The 19,110-nt window shown below is 44.7% G+C and overlaps 1 protein-coding gene across 2 annotated transcripts in view; it reads left to right on the forward strand.

The window, feature by feature from the left end:
* VPS35L (VPS35 endosomal protein sorting factor like) overlaps positions 1 to 19,110 on the forward strand; it is a 1,734,364-nt gene that overhangs the window by 1,583,342 nt on the left and 131,912 nt on the right. The window contains exon 28 of one of the 2 annotated variants that reach the window (XM_069647157.1): positions 17,134 to 17,299. In XM_069647157.1, coding sequence (XP_069503258.1) covers positions 17,134 to 17,299 — 166 coding nt within the window. Of the gene's footprint in view, positions 1 to 17,115; positions 17,300 to 19,110 lie in introns of both variants that reach the window. The other variant, XM_069647156.1, reaches the window with a different exon arrangement.

Here is a 19,110-nt window from a genome sequence, read left to right on the forward strand (position 1 = left end):
ATAACTATGCTGTCAACCCTGCATATGGAAATGGTGGAAGAAGTAGATGAGACTGAGGATGAAGATTGGTTTTTGTCCTTATTTTAATTTGTCCTTGTTTTCATGGGTTTCATCCTGGTTGTGAAACGCCTTCAAACTACTAAGAGCAATACCAGTGTTAGTGTTGCTCGGATTCTGTTTTATAAGAATAATTATAGGACAGTGCAAGAAGACAGCAAAGAAAGCAATTGGAATGAACATAATGATCGATGTGAATGCTGTGGCTGATGAGCAACCACAGACCAAAAACGCCACCTGTGAGCTCCTGAGAGAAAGCCCCCTTGCACCTGCAGGAACAAAGCTTTATTATCCCAAGTCTAAAGGAGGTCTGAACCCCCCACCCCCTCCACTCTTATGGTAGATAGGCAAATATGGTGATTAGGACCAATATTTCACTCTCCTGTCCAACAGTGTAGAAATCAGTATTTTTGTCTGTTTAGGTAAGTTAGATTGCCCTTAATAAAGGTAAAAATACATTGGAAATAGGGGTCACTGAGCAGATTTATTTAAAATAGCATAGGATATAAAAGGTGTGAATACATTTTGTACAAACAAAATATAAAGACTTTAGGTCACACTATGTTTAATTATGAAGAAGGTTATTTACACTCAGTAAACATTGATTATTTTAAAATGAACTCCACAGTTGCTTTGCAAATAAATTAATCCTTTATAGTCTGATGAGAGTTCAAAATATTTAGCTCCCACACGGAAAAACTGATTAACACATAAATGAAGTGTTGGGTGTAGAAATGGGAGTGTACTTGAACAGATGCCAGTATGATGTAATGTAGCCTCAAATGAAAGAATATACAGTATTTTTCATGGTGCTATTTCGCAAAATTAAGATGGTCATGAACAGAATGTACTAGGCACCAGGCAGTCTAACGTGTGTCCTGAATATTGTGTGTTCAAAAGTACTGGAACAAAATGCAACATATTACATGTTTATTGGAAATTTAGGACAGCACCTAGATTTGCCAATTTGCATGAAGGAGTCGTGGTGGAGAACTGGCATTTTCTGGGTTTTTAAAAACTGTTTGTCATTCAGGAAGTGGGAAATAGCAAAGTAATTTAAACAGGAAATGTTTATCTAATGAAAAGTGAAAGGAGTTTTGACCTTTCAAAAGAGGACCAATGAAAATGATATTAAAAGTAAGGGCTGCATTTGCATAAAAAGTTGCACAATTAATTTTCAATGTATAAAAACCCATCTTGGATGCATGGGAGGTGGTCCTTTTCTTTTTGGCTATGCAGAGAAGTCAATACATTAATTTCCACCCTAAGAGCCGGCTGATGAGATCTATTTACCTCCCTTCCTCACACAAGACCTATGTAATGTCAGGATGGCTGCCTACAAGAGAATTATGACTGAGAATTAACCTTTCAACACAAGGATCATAAGAACTATGTGGGACGTTGGTTGTACCCTCACCCAACTGGGGAGTGTTGACATATGACCTGGAGTGTGGATGAACATAGTTGTAGTAGATTTGCAGTCACCACTGAACATTGAAGAGCTGTAAAGAAAATCGGACAGGTGCAAAGTGATGTTATAGGGAGAAGACACAATGACGCACTGAAACGAAAGGAGGATACATAAATATTGAAGATGTAACTGAAGAAGCAAACTAAAGATATACACGAGTGAGAAAAAACCATATATACACAGAAGAAAAGTAGCCAAATGTGTAATAAATGTATATACGCACAAAGGTAAGTTAGATGAGTCACAAAGAAGCTTGCTGCAGTAGAAAATATGACATGGGTAAAGCGGCCATGTTGAAAAGATGGACGCTGGCTCTGAATAAGAACTAAAGCGAAAAGCTTGAAAGAGAAAGGCCATGGCTGCAGAGCTGATAGGCGCTGGAAGTGGATTTATGCATCAACAAAGGATAGTTGTTGGCCAGAGATCAAGGATGGCACAGCAAGAAGCAAATTACAGGGTACAAAGGGAGTTAACTAGGATAAGCAATATGTAACGCTCACCTGATTCCCGTAGAGGCGCCGGTCTTGACTGGGCGTATACCGTATCTTCAAAGGTGATGTGTAACACACGGCTGGCTCTTTGGGCTGGACCTCTGTGCACTGTATGTCTGACTTGAAGGGTAAGATGTCTTAGGTAAGTGAACGCCGTGCTCTCCATCTGCCTCGGGGCAGGGTGCTGTAACCAGTTTCTTCACTGGATAAGGGGAGCAGGCCTCTTGACTTCAGAGGACTGCTGTCCGTCGTTTACTGCACGAACGGAAAGTTTCGAGTAATTCTAATGTCTTTAAAGTCTTTAGTAATGATGTTTCTTGTTTTGCAGGGTTCCGGCGATGGCGGATGACGGGCTGAAGTGAGTTGAAGATGGAGCCCGTGTGATGAATAGAAGCGCCTGGAAGCACGTAAGTAAGCGCTTGTTGCCTGCTTCACGATGCGCTCTAACTGTCTTTTTATTTTGCAGGTACAAGTTCGGAGCGGCTGCAGGGTGCCGGAATACCCACTGGGTTAGATGTGGAAAGGAGTAATGGCACGTGAGTATTAAAGTTCCCCAATGTCTTTAAACGCACCTTGTTTTGTCTTTCAGATGCGGGATGCAGCGCCGAAGGCCTCCGGAGCGTGCGAAGAGTTGGTAAGCCTTTGTCTTTCAGATGCCGGAATGCAGCGCGAGGCGTTGGTGACAGCCGATGGACCAGGTAAGTGAAGAGCTGTCACTGAAGACCGTAATGCTAACCTGTTCTTTCTTGTCTTTATAGGTGTTGCTGAAGACTGGATTCAGGATGGTAAGCCTTTTTCCTTAGGCCCAGGATCAGATGCAGAAGACACGATGAGCGTTCTGCTGCAGAGGATGCAGAATAACGCAAAGCAAGATTCATCCATCGGGTGTGGTTTAAATAGCCTTCTGTAGTGCTTAGGTGTCTCCTTCCACAGCCACGCCTAGGTAAGAAAAGAGTTCCTGCTTTCCAGAAGAGTTCCAGTGTTCTGAATCTAGGGAGTGGCTCCTGCCCCACCCAACAGGAAAAGTAGTTCCAAACAGAAGAGGATCAGAGGCTCAACTGGCAGGCAAGTAAGCAGCATGGTCTGCTGCAGGTAAGTCCACCCAAGCATTATGAGCCCGGCGCTTCCAGCGCTGGGACTGGGCATATTTATGAGCCTGGTGCCACTGGCGCCAGGACTGGGTCCAAAAGGTCCCAATTGGGACTGGTTGGCACTCGGAACCTGGGTTATGGATCTGCTTCCAAGGGAGTTGGGAAAACCCTGACCTTTTGGAAGCAGAGATCATGACAGTACCCCCCCTTAAGGCCCCTCCCAAACCGGGCTCCTCCGGGGGTTTTGGCTTGTCAGGAAATGTTCGGTGAAATCTTTTGATTAGGCGAGGAGCGTGGACATATTCAGCAGGTTCCCAGGATCTCTCTTGGGGGCCGTAGCCTTTCCAGTCAATTAGGTAAAATAGTTTAGATTTGGAGATCTTGGAGTCCAGAATGCTTTTGACTTCAAACTCGAGTTCTCCATCAACTAGGATAGGTTTTGGAGATTTAGTTAGTCGGGTTTGAGGTTGCACGGGTTTTAATAGAGAGACGTGGAAGACCGGATGTATCTTCATGTGCGGGGGCAAGTCCAACTTGACCGCTACTGGGTTTACTATGGTAGTGATGGAATAGGGACCAAGGTATCTTGGGTTGAATGTGCGTGGCCCTTTTAGAGGTAGATATTTGGTGGATAACCAGACTTGATCCCCTACTTGATATTGAGGGGCTTCCTTCCGATGTTGATCTGCTCCTTTCTTGTATTGTTCTTTAGCCCTTTGAAGGTGAGAAACAGCTTCCTTAAAGGCTTGGGTGATTGTAGAATGCAGGTAGTCTACTGCTGGTGTTTCAAGATCTTGGAGGGGATCCAACTCCGAGGTTCGAGGGTGACTGCCGTACAAAAGAAAAAACAGGGTTTTCCCAGTTCCCGAATGGACAGAGTTATTGTAGGCATATTCGGCTATCCAAAGGATGTCTTTCCAAGTTTTTTCAGTTTGTTGCAGCATGCAGCGTAAATACTGTTCCAGAGTTTGATTGGTCCTCTCGGTTTGTCCGTCGGTCTGAGGGTGGTGACTGGTCGATAGTCTCACATCAATTTGAGCCGACCGACAGCAACTTCGCCAAAAATGAGAAATAAATTGACTACCTCGATCCGAAATTAGAACCGAAGGAAAACCGTGCAGTCGGACGATGTTTTCGAGAAATTCTCGGGCCAGAGTTGCTGCTGTTGGCAAGCCTTTGAGCGGAATGAAATGCGCCATCTTGGAGAATAAGTCCACGATTACTAGAATCGTATTGTATCCGGAGCATGGAGGTAGATCGGTGATGAAGTCCATAGAAAGCGTATGCCAAGGGCGAGGTGGGATGTCAATAGGGCGTAAGAGGCCTGCTGGTCTTTCCTTTTGACTCTTGTTTTGGGCGCATACTCCACAGGACATTATAAAGTCTCTGATATCTTTTTTCCAAGACGGCCACCAGAAGTAGCGCTTGATCTTTTCTGAGGTCTTGGCCATACCGGGATGTCCTTCCATTAAAGAATCGTGATAACAAGAGATTACTTTTTTCTGTAAATCTGTGCTGGGTAGGTATAATCGTTCTTGGAAATACAATAAGTTGTCCTTTACTGCAAAGTCCTTTCCCTGCAGATGCCAATTCTGTATGTCTGCTGGAGTTACAAGTTGCCTGGCTTTATCCTTAACTTCCTCTATGGATTCTGTGGCGATTACACCCAGAATTCTTTGTTAGGGAATGATTGGTACAGGTTTAGGGTTGATCAAGTGTTCTTCCACTCCCATCCGAGAAAGGGCATCAGCTTTACCGTTCTTTGTACCAGGTCGATAGGTAATTATGAACTCAAACTCGGCAAAGAATAATGCCCAACGGAGTTGTCTAGAGGATTGGGCTTTTGCGGTTTTCAAATATTGCAGGTTTCGGTGATCCGTAATCACAGTAACGGTGTGTCGGGCCCCCAGCAGATAATGCCGCCAAGCCTTAAAGGCAGACTTGATAGCCAGAAGTTCCTTGTCAGTAATCGTGTAATTGATTTCAGGAGGCAAGAATTTGCGGGACCAAAATGCCACGGGATGCAACTGATTGGTTACCCGGTCCTTTTGTGATAGAACTGCCCCCATGGCAAGGCTTGAAGCATCAGTTTCCACGATTTAGGGGAGTTCGGGGCGAGGGTGTTTTAAGATTGGTGCAGAGATAAATTTAGTCTTCAAATCCTGGAAAGCTTGTTCCGCCTCGGTAGACCATTCAAAACGTTTGTTTTTCTTTAACAAGGCAGTGATGGGCTGGACTATTCGAGAGAATTCGGGGATAAACCTGCGGTAAAAGTTAGCGAAGCCTAACATGCTTTGCACACCTTTTACGGAGGATGGTGATGGCCATTTGAGAACTGCATCAACCTTCTTTGAATCCATACGCACTCCGCCAGGTGATAATATGAATCCCAAGAATTCAACTTCAGTCACGTTGAAAACATATTTTTCCAACTTAGCGAAAAGTTTGTGTTGACGCAATCTTTCGAGGACCATTTTCACGTGTTTCCGATGTTCAGATTCCGATGAAGAATAAACGAGGATGTCGTCAATGTAAACAACAACACACACATCTATGAGCTCTCTGAGGACATCGTTCATAAAATATTGAAAGGCGGCCGGGGCATTGCAAAGTCCGAAGGGCATGACCTGATATTCAAATAGCCCATACTTGGTGCGGAAGGCCGTCTTCCATTCATCGCCCTCTTTTACTCGTACCAAGTGGTAAGCTCCTCTAAGATCCAGCTTTGTATATATGCATGCTTTTCTGACTTGGTCCAGGAGTTCAGGGATCAAAGGTAACGGATATCTATTCTTAACGGTGATCTGGTTCAGGGAGCAATAATCTATACAAGTTCTAAGGTCTGCTCCCTTTTTTGGAACGAAGAACAAAGCTGAAGAAGCAGGGGACTTGGAAGGACGAATAAACCCATTTGCCAGGTATTGATCCAGGTATTGTCGAAGGTGAAGGTTCTCAGGCTCGGTGAGGGCATACATTCTACTACAAGGAGGAGTAGATCCAGGTATCAGGTCTATCTGGCAGTCATAAGACCTATGAGGAGGTAGAGAGTTAGCCTGATCCTTCCGGAAAACATCTTGGTATTCTAGGTATTCGGGAGGTAACTGGGGAGTCTCTGAAGAAATTGCTGCCAGTGCAACACCAGGTGGAGGGTGACAAGTAGAGACACATTCTGGAAACTGGACCGTTCTTGCTCGCCAATCGATCAGAGTATTGTGTTTCTCTAACCAAGGTATTCCTAGAATAATCTGAAACTGAGGGGCCTTGATCACATTGAACACAATCTTCTCATGGTGTCCATCTTGACTTACTAGCGTCACCTCTTGAGTGGTATGCGTTACTGGCCCGGAGGCTATCTCCGTACCATCCACCGTAGTAATGACGTCCTTTACAGCCTTGGGACAAAGAGTTAGATTCATCCTCAAAACCATTTCATGATCCACATAATTGCCGATGGCACCGCTGTCGACGTAAGCTTCAATTGCATGTAATCGATCCGGATTATCAGGGCTAATGAGGATCATAGGTATCACGAAATGCGAGGTCACGGACCTGGTTTTCACGCTCGGCAAGAGGACCTCTATTCTTGTTGGGCGAGGTCGTTTCCCTGCTCAGAGTTTGTAACTTTGGTAACTGCAGCTCCTACTGCCTTCTTGGCAGGTTTCACCGGACAGTCTCGAAGAAAGTGCCCTGAGTTTCCGCAATAGAGGCATAATTGCAACTGTTTTCTCCTTTCCCGCTCCTTTTGTGTTAGAGGACCTTTCAGACCCCCTATTTGCATGGGTTCCCCGGAGTCTACTCCTTTGGAAGGAGTTGGCGGTTTGGAAAATACTCGAGCATCAAACTTGGAACGATCGGCCTTCCTGTTCTGCAGTCTGTGATCTATTTGAACAACTAAGTCTATATAGTCCGAACAATCTTGTGGGGGATTCACTACTTGGGCTAACACATCTTTGAGCTCTCCACGTAGACCTCTATAAAACAGCGTAATCCTTTTGTCCTCAGGCCATTGAGTTTCCACTATCAGTCTGTTGAAAGACGCAATATAAGCCAAAAGGTCTTGATTACCTTGTCGCAACGAAAGAAGCTCATTGTCCAAGGCCTGCCCCTGTGAATGTCTTGCGAACAGTTTTTCCATACTGAGCTGAAAAGCTTGAAAATCATGGAGGACCGGATCATCTTGATTTACTAGAGGGATCGACCAGTCTGCCGCATTGCCACTAAGGTACGAAAGCACGAAAGCTACTTTAGCTTGATCAGTTGGAAAGGCTGCTGGCCGGCATAAGAAATGCAACCGGCACTGATTGATAAATACTGCAAACCTCTTTGGGTCACCAGAAAATCGTTCGGGCGGAGCCAGAGGTACATTCCCAGGTAGGTTGATCTGCACTGGATTCATAGAGGATGTAGAAGGAAGATTTCCCCCAGATGCGGGTAACGGGGTCTGTCCGGCTTGTGACTGTAGCAATTGTCTAGCGAGATCATCTGTTCGCTCCTTGGAAATAATCAGTTCCCTTCTTAGAGCGTTCGTTTCCTGACGGGCTGCATGCACTTCTGCCCTTAGTTCCCCAAGTAACTAGGCTAGCTGGCCGGTATCCGAGGTTTCCATAGCGCCTGGACGGGAGTTTTGTGGTAGGCTTTGCGTTCTGTAACGCTCACCTGATTCCCGTAGAGGCGCCGGTCTTGACTGGGCGTATACCGTATCTTCAAAGGTGATGTGTAACACACGGCTGGCTCTTTGGGCTGGACCTCTGTGCACTGTATGTCTGACTTGAAGGGTAAGATGTCTTAGGTAAGTGAACGCCGTGCTCTCCATCTGCCTCGGGGCAAGGTGCTGTAACCAGTTTCTTCACTGGATAAGGGGAGCAGGCCTCTTGACTTCAGAGGACTGCTGTCTGTCGTTTACTGCACGAACGGTAAGTTTTGAGTAATTCTAATGTCTTTAAAGTCTTTAGTAATGATGTTTCTTGTTTTGCAGGGTTCTGGCGATGACGGGCTGAAGTGAGTTGAAGATGGAGCCCGTGTGATGAATAGAAGCGCCTGGAAGCACGTAAGTAAGCGCTTGTTGCCTGCTTCACGATGCGCTCTAACTGTCTTTTTATTTTGCAGGTACAAGTTTGGAGTGGCTGCAGGGTGCCGGAATACCCACTGGGTTAGATGTGGAAAGGAGTAATGGCACGTGAGTATTAAAGTTCCCCAATGTCTTTAAACGCACCTTGTTTTGTCTTTCAGATGCGGGATGCAGCGCCGAAGGCCTCCGGAGCGTGCGAAGAGTTGGTAAGCCTTTGTCTTTCAGATGCCGGAATGCAGCGCGAGGCGTTGGTGACAGCCGATGGACCAGGTAAGTGAAGAGCTGTCACTGAAGACCGTAATGCTAACCTGTTCTTTCTTGTCTTTATAGGTGTTGCTGAAGACTGGATTCAGGATGGTAAGCCTTTTTCCTTAGGCCCAGGATCAGATGCAGAAGACACGATGAGCGTTCTGCTGCAGAGGATGCAGAATAACGCAAAGCAAGATTCATCCATCGGGTGTGGTTTAAATAGCCTCCTGTAGTGCTTAGGTGTCTCCTTCCACAGCCACGCCTAGGTAAGAAAAGAGTTCCTGCTTTCCAGAAGAGTTCCAGTGTTCTGAATCTAGGGAGTGGCTCCTGCCCCACCCAACAGGAAAAGTAGTTCCAAACAGAAGAGGATCAGAGGCTCAACTGGCAGGCAAGTAAGCAGCATGGTCTGCTGCAGGTAAGTCCACCCAAGCATTATGAGCCCGGCGCTTCCAGCGCTGGGACTGGGCATATTTATGAGCCTGGTGCCACTGGCGCCAGGACTGGGTCCAAAAGGTCCCAATTGGGACTGGTTGGCACTCGGAACCTGGGTTATGGATCTGCTTCCAAGGGAGTTGGGAAAACCCTGACCTTTTGGAAGCAGAGATTATGACACAATACACGCAGGACATATTTCTCTTAGATTAAGTAACTAAGCTAACGTTTGTGAATGCCAAGTATTGGACAATTAAAGATGAAGAAAGCATATGTGAGACTGAGCAACCTAGTCTCCAAAGTCCGAAGAGGATAGTGACACTTGACATGATTGAATCAATAGCACTAAATGGAAAGGCAAGATAGACAAAATTGTGGTTTCTTCACATGTGACCCAAAATTTGAAAACAAGGCCTATTCATTAGACTATAACTGAAGATAATGATGTATCTTAACTCCTCTTAAAGTTCCAGAGAAGAGAACATCCAGCAAGGTCAAGTACAAAGAAGAGGCCTTGGCTAAAGGCTTGGCTGATGAGAGATGGTAGACTAATTGGACAAGTGGGCAGTAGTCTGACGGTGTTCTCTGCACTTGGGTTTCATTTCGCTTACGTGCTGCTAACAAGCCGAATGTCCTAGGTTTGGGAGAGAATGCCAACCAATCAGAGGGCCTATGTGATGGTAGGCCATACATTGTTGCACAGGCTTCTGCTCTGCTAGTATTAGGTTATTATCTGTATTTTACATACTTGGAGGTTGTTCACAGTGTGCCTATCATCCAATGATGATACTAACCCTTATACAAACTATAAGTAGATATGTTCCCCTAATCAATCCCTCTGTCCGATTGTTTTTTTTATTTGCCACATAAGATGAAGTCATAGCTGACATACATCGTGGTATAAATCCTTTGTGTAACTGAAATATGATTGTGAATGTGTGGACTCTGATTAGTTGTTCGCCAGGTTTCCCTACTTTATTGAGCTGATAATAAAGTAGTATTTTGCCATATTCTTTGAGTCTGTCCGGTTATTTAGGTCCGAGATCCCATTCTGCGCACGAGGTGCTACTGCGCACCATCCTAGTGGGGGCGAGATTATCCCTGCATGGCAAGAAGTGGCAAGGCCGAGGCCTTACAAGTTCCCACCCAAGGATATTGCCTCAGTTCATTCAATGCACTCTTTCTCGTGCTTCCCTATTTCTTGGCACCCCCTTGGAAGAGAAGTGCGCTATAGAGCTGGTGTCTTTGACAGAGAATGGGAGGTGCTAGTACTCTTTACATTCAGATACCAAAGGAGGACAGGGCCCTGTGTTCCATCATGGATCTGAAGCTTCTAAACTTTTACCTGCACAAGGACAAGTTCCCTACGGACATCTTGGTGCAGTTCCTTCAATCCCTCAAGTCCCGACACTGTCTGATGTCCCTGGACCTTCACAACACCTACTATCATGTCCCGATTCATACCAAGCTCAGGAAGTAGCTGTGGTTAAATTGTGGGAAAACCAATTTCCACTTTAAGGGCCTGTCTCCTGCTCCCAGGGCCTTCACCAAGTTTTTAGCCATAGTGGCCCACCACTCAGGGCGGATATACGCTACATGCCTTTCCTTACCTGGTCTATTGGCTAATTCAAGCCTGGACGTCAGTTCTTCTGTCTGCTCACCTGCACCATAACTGCCGTCTGCTACACAGTTGTGGCTTCTCCTTGAACTTGAAGTCTTGGGGGACCTTATCCCAGTCACTCTGTTTCATCTGGTGATCCTGGATATCCACTTGGACCAAGATTTCTCCTTGAGTACAGAGTGCCAAACAGACTTTGTAGTTTCCGATCACAGAGTCTGGTCCCAGACACTCTGCATTTCTGCATCTTCTGGGGCTCCTGGAATCTCACATTATTGTGGTTCCTGTGGCCAACTTGTGCCTGAGGTCACTCCAGTGGATACTTTGTTGTTGGCGCTCTTAACATCGAGCAAGATTTTGGACCTATTACAGGTTACAGAACATTTATCACAGTACCTTCTGTGGTGGCCCCATTGAGGGAATATATTGAGGAGAGCCACTACGGTAGACTTGACCTGAGATCACAGTAGTAATGAAGTCCTTTGCTGAAAGGCTGGGCGACGCACCTGAATGATGTGAGGATGAGGGGTCATTGGTCTGCTGCTGAGGTATGGGAACACATTGGTTTACTGGAAATATGGGTCTTTAGGTTGGCCCTCGCTGCGAACTTTCACTTTGTGAGAGGCAGTTGTGTCCTGATCCTAACAGACAACTCTGTGGCCATGCATCCATCATCAAATAAGGTGGCGTGGGGTTGCTGCCTCTCTGTAGGGAAGCAATGCAGATTTGGTTCTGGGCCTTCAAGAACAACATCTCTCTGTTGGCTGGACATCTTGCTAGAACAAAGAATATGGTGGTAGGTGCCCTGCGCAGGCAGGACTCTGCCTCCTTATAGATGCAGCTGTGTCAGGAGGTCCTTATGGAGATCTTCAACCTCCGGGGAACCCTACCGATGGACCTGTTTGCCTCCAATGTTAATAGGAAGTTCAAACTGTTCTGCTCCACAAAATGTCCCCCTGTCGCTGAGAAGGGAACTGGGCAATGCATTCCTAGTAGATTGGGACTTCAAATGCCTCTATGCATTATGATTAGCATCTCACTGGTCCAGGAGATTAGAGTTTCAGACCATGGTTATTCTGATTGTCCTGGATTCGGCTCGAAGGGCATGTTGCTCAGGTCTTATGGACTTGACCATTTGTCCTTCTCGGTGGTGAAGTGTGGACCTTCTGTCCCAGTATTTGGGAGGAAGGTGCATATCCTTTGCCCAAATCTTGACACTCTGATACTGCATGCCTGCCTGCTGATAGAGGTTGAGATACTAGGATTGCAGTATTTTCGTGGAATTCCACCACCAAAGCCGTTGTCAGCTGTTGGTGGAGGAAGTTTGGCTCAATGTGCAGAGAGAGGCATGTCGACACTTGGGCATATAATACTATACCAGAAAGTCAGAATGAGGATATATTTATCATACAACAATTCTTTATTTAATTGTGCAATTCTATTAAGCCACCATCGATGGCTAATAGTTGTGTTGGGCATACATGTTAACAAAATGACAAATACACAAAAGATGTAATCATTTAAAAATGTCATTAAAATGTACATACATGAATTTACAATATCATAAAGTGTAATGTGAAAAATGCAATGTACCCCTTCGCAATCGGACCTTGCGGATGTGTCTTGGAGTACACTCAGTGCAACACTAATATACATGAATCTGCAACATTTGTAAACCCTGAGAACAAAACCCTAAATATTAGTGTCCTCATCAATGTGCAACAGACATCATCAAAATATGGAAACAACCATAGTCTAGTAGGTGAGACAGCTACACCACTGTCTTCCAAACTTGAATTAGCATATAGCATATTATTGAATTAGCATATAACATGGCTTCAGTGCTGCAACCTATCCTCTTTTTGGCTTGACAAGGTTTACACGTTGGCACAGTTAAGGGCTATTTAGCGGCAATACCAGTCTTTAAGAGGAAACCTGCACAAGGCTCCCATTTTTCTATTTCCATATTTATTAATTTCTAAAAGGCTTAGTTAGTATTTTTACCCTACATCAATATGTGGTACTGGCATGGGATTGTAGCCCGGTTCTTAGCTTCTTGATGATGGGATCTCAGTTTGAACCTCTCCATTCTTGCTCGATGATGTTCTGTGAAAGCATTATGAAGTAAGACACAGACAACATATTACATGTTGTTAATCAAATGGTTTATTTTTCTCCAATGTCCCAATGGAGCAAAGCCTAACTTGCCCTATACTGAGGTGGAATTTCCCTACCTAAAGAAACTAAGAATAGTCTGTGTCAGTAGGTTCAACTCAAAAGTCTGTCTGTGACCAAAACCTATGCTTGCCCTCACAACTAAAGATAAACAATATGCAGGGATGTCAGCAACAAAAGAAAGAGTGTTCCAAATAAAGTTATAAGCTTCTTCCAGTTCCTAGCTTACTTCCCAGCTTCTCGTTCCCCAAGTTCAAAACAGTTGCATAAGGTCTTGGGTTCCCTTCCCCAAGAGTTCAGCTCTTCTAGCTTCCAAATGTCTCGGAGTTCCCCCCCCCAAAAGTTCACCACAGTTTACAAAGTATCAGGGTTCCGTCCCCAAGAGGTCAGCTCTTCCAATTTCAAAAGTACAATCAGTTCAGATGTAGTTCAAAACTGTATTCAAAAGGCTTCTGCGTTCCTTTACACAAGATTCAACATAGTTCATGAAGTCTCAGGATTCCCTTCCCTAAGAAGCTAGCTCCATCAGCTTCCAAACTATAACCAGTTTGAATCTCTTGCCCTTCAAAAATAGTTCCAGTTCGACTTTGTACTCATCCAGGATTTTCAATAGTTCACACAGATTGCTCTCTTTCACATTCACTTCAGGAACGGTTATAAAATACAGCTTCTTTAACTTTCTTTTCTTGGCTCTTTCCAAGCTGGGGTTCACGCCGTCTCGGCGCAATTGTCCGACCACACGGTCCACCTATTACAGGTCACGCAACCGATAACCGTTGGCACTTCATGCTTCTGCATTCTTCAGGCTTTCTTGCCGACATAGGTTTTCTGTCTCTGAATCTGTGTCATTGTTCAACACTCCTTTCTGATTCTCCTTGGCAGCCTCTTGGCTTTGCCATAATGTATTTTCCCTACTATTGTATATGTGAGCTCATACTTATTTCAGATTCTTCTTGGTAGTCTTTTGGCTTTGCCACAACTTGTATCTCATACAACCAGATGCTCATTGGCAGTCTTTTGGCTTTGCCACAACTGGTATCCCCCGAACTCCCACCAACTCACTCAGTGGTGTTCACCCTTTTCTACCACCTTGCTTTCAGATTATTCATAAGTGCTCATCATTTTCTTTCCACTTTGTTCATAAGTGCTCATCACTTGCTTTTCATCGCTTGTTCTCTATTCTCCTATGCTCATATCTCTCCTTTAGTTCAGTATTCAGTATTACTTGTTGCACACTTAAAAGTACTAATAACAGTTTGCAGCTTCATCAGCATTCAAAATCCTCAATTTGGTTTCCACAGCCAACTGTAATAGTTTTCAGTTCATTTAACATTAACATATGCCTGCTCACAACCCCTGGAGCGCCTGGTATGAGTGTTCCTTCTTTACACGCATCGGTATACAGCCTCTCCTCCGGGCATCGTCTTTCTCCTTTCTGGCCGCACTCAAGGTTTTGTAACCTTGCTGCTATCAGCCTGTGGCGCTTGTGAACTTTCAGTGTCCCACAGCTCTGGCTGTCGACACAAGGCAAGGGGTACTGCAGTTGTCTCGACCCTCTCACGGCCCCTTTGGGCTCCGGCATCTCTGTTACCCTTCTGCTGCAGACAGCGTCCTTCCGGTCGGCCCCTCTCCAGCCTGCTCCACGACTGCCAGCTGCATTCTACTCTCAGGCAGGTCCCTCTTTTTCATGGCAGTCTCCCATTTTATTCATCTGGGGCCTGTTAAATGAATGCAGGTGCAAGTCCTTGTCTTCAGTTGCCTGCCCATAATTAAACCTATTAGCTGGGCATGCCTGGCTATTGCATTGGTACTCCTCCACAGGTCCTCTTCCTCGTCTCAGTACCAAAGTTGTGTGAATGAATGAAAGTATGCTTAGCTCCCAGTTGTTTCTTCCTTGTTTTGGTATTGAACTGATATTTCTCTGAAATAAGAGGAGGCTGATGTGTGTTTAACCTGCCCAAATAAGGAGGTGTCGTCCTTCTTGTTCTCTTCCTCGTCCCAGTATAATAATGGCATTTCCGAGGGTCATTTTGAAAGGAAGGAAATGGGAAGGGTTGACAGTAACCTATAAAGGCTGCTGGGACTAAAGGTTCATTGTGAAAAGAGAATGGGGGATACCATGTCTCACCCGGCATGTGCTCTCCCACTCCCCAAGTCTCCACCGCCCAATTGATCCTCCCTCGCGTATTCACCCCCAGGGTAGGGATCCAAAAGCGATGGCCTTTCCCTGGCCACCTGAGCAGAGGATGTCGGGCAAAGGAAGTGAGGGCACCTTCAGGTTCCTCACAGTTCCTAACCCTAAATAAATGTTTTCCTGGTGGCTGTCACCTTGGCTGCAAATCCTGTTGGTTCAACCTCCCTACTTCTTCTTTTCACTAGAGAAAGTCTCGCTTGGCCTGCATTGCTTCTCAAGTTAGCCTCAAAATTACATATGAACCCAAAGATTAACCTCCTAGTGTTTTACCAACATAATATCCTTCCAAGGAGGAGAGGTTTCACCAGCTGGAGATGAGGAAGGGGTTAATGGGTTTTGCAATGGGGCCAGGCAGGCATTGGCTGTCTTGAAGGAGGCAGTTTCGATACGAATGATTTGGTACATCGCGGAGTGGTATGATTAAAGCCGGCAGGAAAATGCATCAAGGGCTGCAAGCCCATTCCACAAGGGGTTTGATGGCTGTTTCAGCATTGCAACAGCCTTTGATATTTGTCAGGTAGCCAGTTGGTCCGCGCTCCATACCTTTAAATCGCATTCGTTTGTTTAGATTTCCAGTCTGCTCTAGATGCCTGTTTTGAGAGGGCGGCCGTTTGGAATATTTTAGTACAGTAGGCTTGTTCTCTCACCCTTCCCACCAGCAATAAAGTTGTACTACTATGGGAGTGTTTAAGAGAGTCCTCATTGCCCTATCAGCCTACCCCTCTTGTGCTTGACTGAGCCTCAAGGAAGAGAAGAAAAACAAACGAGCAGGAGTTGTGGTTTTTAAAAAAGCAATACCTTTTTCCTTATTCATGTTCCCTCAGCTGCTAAAAACAGGAAAAAAAGGGTCAACTAAGATCATGGGGCATGGCGTGCTCCATGCATGCACTGCCGGTGTCACGTCTGTATCCATAGAGTTGATCATAGAGGGTCGATGCTGAAGTACACTATTCCCCTTGCTGTGAAAACCTTTCTGATACTAGCTTCTGGTGCTGATTGTGTATCTAAGATGAGGAATCTTTGGCAAGAGAATCCATTGGAAAGAACATGACCAGAGATAAGTAATTTGTTCTTGATGGATATAGAGGTCTGAAAGCAAATGGCTGGGAATCATTGGCCACCAGTGGCATAGACTTTGAGAAGCAGGCCTTCAGGTGTCAAGACATTGTGTCCATCTGTCAGCCATCCCTTTATGCGTCTACAACCACGGTTCCTGGTGCACAGTATGGTTTTTATGATTCACTCAGCCTCTTATCTTTGTTTTTCAGGTAAATGTGTTTTTCTCTCTTTCTGATTGGTAGCACCTGCTCCTGAGTGAAGCCAAGCATCATCACAATGCTGAGATTATTCTGAGCTTTGTGGCATTTATCTTTGATCAAGCGATGAAACATGTTTTGTTTTCACCAAATACTAATCCCTTTCTATAGACTCAAGCAAATAATGTAAACAAAACAGATAGATTTGTTCTTTGGGTTAGATTACCTTTATTCTGATTTTATAAGTTGTATTGTGTATAGAAAATGTTTGAAGCTGGGAATGTGATGGTCAAAAGTCCACTCTTCAGCAGAGCATGAAGCACTCGACTACTACATCTACAGTGCTTGCCAGGTTGAAGAGATTGTATACTTTAATCCAATCTGTGTGTAACCTTTCAATCAAGGCAGCAACCTGACCCGCGTTATTTCGTACATTATTTGTGTGCTTCCAGTTACTGGGTGTCTTCCCCTGTGTGAGTCGTGTGGGGTCACTCTTCCAGAGTAACTTGGGGATCATCTGTCACAATCCTCAAGCATATTGTTCCCTGTAAATTATGATGAGCAGCAGAAAGAATTGCAGAATTGTTATGCTTGTTTAGACCTGAAGCTTGGTTTTATTGTGCTGTCAAACAATTTCCAGGATTTGGTTGGCTGTTTGTATAATACCAACCAATTTGAAGTATACCTATTCATAGCCTGCAAGCAAATGTAGTATATATGTTTGAAGATTCAATTCTCTCCAATACTTATTTGGAACAGAGAAGCAAAATGCCTACTAGTAGTAAACTATTAGGCACCAACGCATTTTATATAATCTACCAATTCATTTTCAGAACTAAGTTGATCTGGTACTGCATAGGAATATACTGTCTCAAAAATATGATTCACATACTTTAACCCTGAAGTTATTTCTACTCTATCAGTAACTGGCATACTGTTCATGAGCCTGCCAATTGTATATCATTTTAACAATGTTCTCCCTAAATGATGAGACAATTGGATAACTCTTACAGATCCTGTCTATTTTCCAGGATCACCCTGAACAAGGCGTCTTGTTTCTTGTACGAGGACTCCTTAATGTGATTGAAGACTATACTTGGGAAGATAACAGTGATGACAAGGTCCGCATCTACACCAATGTATTACATCTGCTTGCTGCAATGAGTCAAGAGTCATACCCATACCATGTGGATAAAGGTAACTGCCTTATGTACCTTGATGTGAACTTTACTTTAGTATTAACTCCTATTAAAAAATGTATTTGTTTTAAAGATTTGCTAATTTCTCTGCACCACTCTTATTGGATCATGCATTCATGAACATCGACTTCCAGAGGCTGCTGACCTCAACAAATAGAGCATTTTAATAGATTGTTTCAGAAACCTACCTCTGCATGTCAGTACGTGGGAATGGGCGATTTAATGAGGGTAGTTGGCTAAGAAGGACCTTAGCCTATGCCTGCTCTTAACAGGGCACAGTGATACCACTGCTTGATTATCTGTCTGCTGCATCATCCCAGCAATAGTGCAGGCTACTGAGGAAGCACTTGAGTTGTAGGAGGTCTTGTAGCTTATATAGTTTGTATTGGCAATGCACGACTAGATCGCTTAGTACTAGTTAAGGATAAAGAGTTACCCTTTTCTGTAGAAAATCATGTTTATTTTCAAATGTTTACTGTGTCATAGTGTGATGTAAAAAGGATTTGTATGGTGTACTACTGCCCTTTTCATGGTCTCCAGGGGCTGGGCAGATGTGAAAGAGTGGTCTGGTACGGATAGGAGGAGGAGAGTGACCATGGAACATTGCTGTGCTTTGTGATTTTGCATGCAAAGCCAAAGTACTTGGCTGTGTGTGCGGTTGAGCTTTCTATGTGTGTGGAGCATCAATGGATTTTTGCCTGTAGAGGAAATTGTGTACACCTGTGTAGCGCGATGCACTGGCTGGGGGTTGTTTCGTGTTAGTTGGATTGCAGAGTTCTGTTGTTTTATGACTAGTGGTGATATGATAGTTTATATGTAAAGCACCTAAACACAATGTGTTTCAAAGCGCTTCAAGGCAAAGGAGAGAACACAGGAAAAATACAAACAGTGAACGTTCTTACAAGGCCTTGAACAATAAGAATGTGAAATTTACTATCGTACTAGGCCTGGCGACATTTCAGATAGTGCAAGAGCTAAGACACCGATGAGGGAGGAGGTGGGTGGGAAGGGAAAGGGACCAGGCGGGTATCTAACGTACTAGGCCTGACGACATTTCTGATAGAGCCAGAGGGTTACAAGAGTAATGGGTGAGGGGGAGGAGAAGGAAGGAGAAGAGCAAAACAAGCGACTATCGTACTAGGCCTGGCGACATTCAGATAGTGCTGGAGAGGAAGGTGGAGGAAGAGAAACGAGGGGGGGTTGGGAGACAAACAATGTAGCTATCATACTATGTCTGAGGACAATTCTGATAGAGTAAGTGCATAGCGTAAAGAAGGGGGAGAGGGGAGAGGGAAAAGGAAGAAGGGGAGAAGAGAAGAGTACAAAGTGAGAGAGTGGAGAGGCAAGTGGGAAGAGACTAATGCAGTTGCAGAGTCAGTGATAACACATAATGTTGCAGGGAACAGCAAATACAAGACATGATTCAGGATGAAAATGGCACAGCATGATACAAGAGTCAAAAGAGTCCACAAAGTCAAAACCAAGCATTTGCAACAACACAGTGATGGGAGAGCAATAGTGTATCAAGACATAGGTGGGCCTATAATTGGGCAGTGTGTGAGCAGCTGGTTTCAGTTTGCACTGTATTGTATTTGGTTATTTATAGAGCACTCTTTCACCATTTGTATGGCCTCAATGCGCGCTTTGTTGTTGGATCACCCTCAGTGACCGTAGTTAAGGTACTGGAGGTTCTAAGAGTTTTAGATAAGGAGATGCAAGTGCGCATTTTCACTGGTCTAGGACTTAGGTGGCTGGCTAGGCTCGACTAAGCACCCCAAATATGTCTGGCACGTGGGTGGGCGCTGTTGG

This window comes from Ambystoma mexicanum, chromosome 2q (assembly GCF_040938575.1).
Source record: "Ambystoma mexicanum isolate Mex_15411 chromosome 2q, UKY_AmexF1_1, whole genome shotgun sequence".
Lineage (NCBI taxonomy): Eukaryota > Metazoa > Chordata > Amphibia > Caudata > Ambystomatidae > Ambystoma > Ambystoma mexicanum.